General features: G+C 39.0%; 1 protein-coding gene across 1 annotated transcript; it reads right to left on the reverse strand.

Moving 5' to 3' along the window:
* Window positions 1-3,857: 3,857 nt before the first annotated feature.
* On the reverse strand, window positions 3,858-4,838 carry LOC112032170 (probable E3 ubiquitin-protein ligase ATL44). Its single transcript, XM_024064932.2, has one exon. It carries the CDS (start codon window positions 4,761-4,763, stop codon window positions 4,029-4,031), a length of 735 nt encoding a protein of 244 aa, XP_023920700.1. The 5' UTR covers window positions 4,764-4,838; the 3' UTR covers window positions 3,858-4,028.
* Between the last annotated feature and the right edge of the window lie 274 nt (window positions 4,839-5,112).

Below are 5,112 nucleotides of genomic sequence, written 5' to 3' on the forward strand. Positions count from 1 at the left end.
GGTGGCAAAATAGCACAAGATTAAATGGGTCTTGACTCGAGTCATATATTGAATGAGTCTCAGCCTGTTTTACGTGCTTGATGAGAGTGACATGAACAATTTATAATTTGGAGTTCAGAATGAAATATCTATTATATGCCTAGTAGTAGTACCAGTAGTGCCCTTTTAATCATGGCTGCCACCAACAAGAAGGAGAAGATATGGACTGCAAGTTTTGACTTGACCAGGTGAGATATTTTGCGAAGATATTTTTATTTTATTTTAATAATAATAGTTTCATAGAAAGATAACCTCGGATTTAATGGTGGGTGGCCCCTCACCTGAATATGATATACTTTCTGTAGGAAAAAGCAACTCCAAGGGTCTCCAGGCACATCATCTAGATAGGATAAATGTGGAAAGGATCTATAAAGTTAATATCGCACCCAGCTCCTTTTTTCTCTCTTCACTATCTCCTTTCCTTTTGCTTTAATTTTGTCTTTATCATTTTTATTTTATTTTTTTGCAAAACTTATGCTTGTCTTTTTTAGTACAATATGCGGAAACTCGAAACACAGCTTCGACCTTTTTCTATTCAGCCAAAAAAAAAAAGCTTCAACCTTTTCTGACTCGGGGAGGTTGAGTATCAAGGTATATATGTTAATAATGATGTATCAAACAGAATAGACGATAGACCTCATTCATGATGATTCCATTAGGTTTTTATCTTCGGTTCGAGCATAAATTGCCTTTGGAACTATATATTAGTGACAAGAACTCATGTGGCTGGAGTTTCATAGGCTCATGCTTGGTGGTGGGATCCAGTTACAAATGGAGGACACTTTAAAAAATGACTGGTGAGTGAATCACTGAATCTCATACCAAAAGAAAAGGGGTCTTTATGATTTTTAACTTTTTCTTTTCCAAGAGAGGTGGGGTTTTTTAGAATTTAGAATTTTTGAATAGCCTGATACCAAACTTTCCCCTGGGTAATGCTTTTGTTTTAATTTGAAACTGGGCCTAGAGAAGGCTATCTAACGAGAGACATTTACCTATTTAGGTAAAAATATTAGAAGAGTGTCACAGTGTGTGAATTCGCACAATGCCCAAAATAATATGCACTCATGCTTTAAGGATGCGTTTAGATACCGTTATTTTGCTGAAAATAAAAATACTATAGCAAAATAATTTTTAAATGTGTAAATAGTGCCGTGAGACCCATTTTTAATGAAAAAGTTGCTGAAAAAAAGATTTGTGAGTCTCGTGAACAGTACACAGGACCTAACGCACTATTGCATATTTTGTTGGTTTCGGTCCTGCACAGTGTATGGGACCATTGACAGACAAAATCCATGTGAAAACACTGTTATGAATAAATAAAATAAAATAAAAAGAAAAACGCAAACAGGAGATGCAAACTCTCTATCCAAACGCATACTAAGTTACAATTTAAAATTACAATTGTACTTCAATTTGGCCGGTATAAATTTATACCATGGATGTAATAGATTTTTTTTTTTTTCGAAAAGATTATCCGTCATTCTCACCAAAAGTGAACCTTACTTAAAAGAATATTGCTAGAATTACTACTTTCTTATAACTTTTATTACAACTGTTCACATGGCAAGTCGTGAGTGGTGGAGTTATGAATCCACCACTTTTACTCCACCACTCACAACTTACCACGTGAATAAATTGTAATAAAAATTGTAAGAACCACATGAGTAAGTTGTAAGAAAAGTTATAGTCGCAGTATTTTCTATTTGAAACTAAATTTTACAAAAACCAAGAAACAAAATAAAACAAAAAATATAGGCTTCTATAGCCAACATGCAGGCCATTGTATACCATTTTATAGAATGGGTCCTCTCCATCCTAACATATATGGAAAAGTCTAGAATTACATAATTTTTTACAATTTTTTGTTACAACTGTAACGTTAGAGCATCCACAGCAGTGGAGCAATAATTATAACTATTTGGCACACAACAAACCACTTTATCTATTTTAACTACACACGTGCTGCAGCAGTGGATCTATTTTAGCTTTCAACACAATAAATAATATATAACACAATAAATATATATCCACAATCAGCTATTTATTATTTTTTCACTATTCATCTTCTCTCTGTCTTCTCCCTCACTGCCCTCTCTTCAACCCACAGCCCCTCACGGCACCACCACCATCACCGCCACCACCACCACTAGCACTAACACCACCACCACCACCACAGCAGGAAAAAAAAAAAAAAAACCCACAGCACCACAAAACACGGCACAACCACCGCCAACACAGCACCACAAAACAAACCCACTCTACCATCAGCCACACCCATAACAACACCACCACCACTAGTCCACAGCAGAAAAAAAAAAAAAAAAAAACTCACAGCACCACAAAACAAACCCACTCTACCATCAGCCACAGCCAACGCACACCAGAGCACAACCACGACCCAGCAGTGGAGTGGAGGTGAGGGTAGCCACTTCGATCCACGAGGCCAGAGGCGATTGGCAGCGTGGGTTTGAGGCGATCGGCGCTGGGTCGGCACTTGGGTCTGAGGCGATCGCTGCTGGGCGGCGCTTGGGTTTGAGGCGATCGCCGCTGGGCAGGGGCTTGGGTCGGCGCTTGGGTTTGAGGCGATCGGCACTGGGTCAGCGCTTGGGTCTAAGGCGATTGGCGCTGGGCAGGCGCTTGGGTCTGAGGCGATCGGCGCGGTCGGCGACGAGTGGAGGAAGGAGGAAAAAGAAATGGTGAAGGAGGAGAGGAGCATCGGGTTGAAATGGGGAAGGAGAAGAAAGAAAAAATAAATAAAAAATTCTAATCCCAATGTGAACGCAAAATAAAATAACATTTTTTTTTTTAGATGTGAGCTACAGTGCACGTCTATTTTTAGATGTGCACTGTAGCGAATCATCTATATTTTTTTGTTTTAGCTCCACTGCTGGAGCACCATTTTAATGAAAGTAGAGCTTAAATATAGCATTATTGCTTTATACTACCACTGCTACAAATGCTCTTACAAAGTGTGATTGGTAAAAAAAAAATTATGGATCTATATGTGAGTGATAGTTAACTATTCATAATCTGTCATATTAGAGTTATAGCAAAAAAAATTATAGAATAATTTATAGTTTTAAAACTACTCAACATATATATATATATATGGATCCCACGTGATATGATTCTCTCTCTCTCTCTGTGAAAAAAATATCAGTACAGTACAGGCCGTCCCTCTCACGAAATTAAAGTGATAAGTAGCGTTACATGAAACCGAAAATTTCACACACCCTTTATGCGTTTGTGTTGCGGTGGGCCGAAGTAAAGTGGGATGCGAGATGTGTGTGAACTTTTTAATGATAATTTTGATGCCTGTAGCATAATTATTATTAAAAAAAAAAAAAAAAGTTAGATTGTATAATTTAAAAAATAAAAGCATGATAATCTTTTTTTTAATATATATCCCAGTCCCCCTGGCCTCCATTGTCCGTTCAAAACCGTGCAAACTGATTAGGCACAGCACAGATATCATATCAGATATGAGATAAGTTCAAAAACTGTTCTCTTCCGGACAAATTAAGGATAAGCACGAAAGACTGAGAATATTACAAACTAGTATTTTGTAATCCTCCTCCTGATTTTAATAGAAAATTGAGGCCGATTACATTCTCTCTATCCTCCTGCTCCTGGCTGTAAGAGTAGCGGACAGCTTATGAATCAATTATGACACCCAATTGCTCAAACAAAAACAAAAATTAATTGAGCATACGGTTTCGCAGCCAGTAGAGACCCAATTAATAAATACCATGTGTTATGGACTGGTAATTATCACTCTCAAATTCCGTGCAATTGAATTAACTTCAAGTTCAACATAATTAAATAAATACCATATTATTTAGATCCTGTCATGAATCCTAAAAAACATGGGTGTAGAATTATTTGAACTGCATATAATACAACACAGTAAAAGCAACAACTGAGCAAGAAAGTAGACCAGTAGATGCTTCAAAAAATAAAATAAAAACGCCTATTTTTGTTTGTTCAAGTCAAGGCAAGAAAGTAGGAATATTAAGATTGATAAAAGAAGAAGAAGAAGAAGAAGTAGTAGCAGCAGCAGCAGCAGCATTAGGGTGAGGCTGAGGCTGAGGCTGAGGCTGAGAAGGAGGGTCATGAATAGTATTAATAGCATTAGCTGGGAACTGACCGCACTTGTGACACCTAGCTGCATTAGCATTAACGAGGACCAAGATCTGGCGGCAAGATGGGCAAGAAGAGTGAGAAGTAAGCCAAGTATCTATGCAACCCACATGGAAGGCGTGTCCACACTGAGGCAACACTCTGATCTCTTCCCCTTTTACAAAATCACCCAAACATATAGCACACTCACCTCCACTTCCTCCTCCATCTCCATCTCCACCTTCAACTCCATCTCCCACTACTACTCCCATCTTTGTGGACCCCCCGTGGCCGTATGTGTACTTTGGCAGTGACTGCAAAACCTTCTTTTTCACTCCCTTGTTCGCCAAACTTCGCGGTGGAGAACTATTTCCACTCCCACTAGTGCCGCCGCGTCTGAGCCAGGCGCACCGTACCACCGCTATGAGACCCACCACGCATATGAGGGCGCAGAGAAGCGCCGCTAGTATGACCACGAAGTCAGACTCCACAGTCAGAGCTTCAGGAGGCGGAGCTGCCACCACCGTTGGCTGTGATGTGGCTGTGGTTGTGGTTGTAGTTCCATTTCCTCCGACCAGAGTTCTTTTAATTATAGACCGAGTCATCACTCATGTATCTTATAATAATATAGAAGAGTATTTTTTTTTTATGAACAATAATACAGAGGAGTAATAAGGAAGAAATGAGAGAGAGACATATATATAGTAGAAAAAGATTAGTAGAAAGTACCTAGGTGTGTAATTAAGAAAGTGGGTGCAAGTGGGTGGGTGGGTGGGTCTAGGAGATAGTTAGGTTAGTTCATAGAGACTACGGAGAAGTGATGAAGAAAGAGAAAGATGCCTACAGTTACAAAAGCACAAACCTGCAGAGTGCAGACCAGAAACAATGTTGGCGTTTGTGAAGACTTGGACTTCTAGTCTTGGACACGTGGTGAAGATAAGCCCATAGATAAGA

This window comes from Quercus suber, unplaced genomic scaffold, assembly GCF_002906115.3.
Source record: "Quercus suber isolate HL8 unplaced genomic scaffold, Cork oak 2.0 scaffold_41, whole genome shotgun sequence".
Classification (NCBI taxonomy): Eukaryota; Viridiplantae; Streptophyta; class Magnoliopsida; order Fagales; family Fagaceae; genus Quercus; species Quercus suber.

Excerpts from the sequence above, each read along its gene's own strand:
- LOC112032170 (XM_024064932.2), bottom strand. The coding sequence starts at position 4,763 with ATGACTCGGTCTATAATTAAAAGAACTCTGGTCGGAGGAAATGGAACT.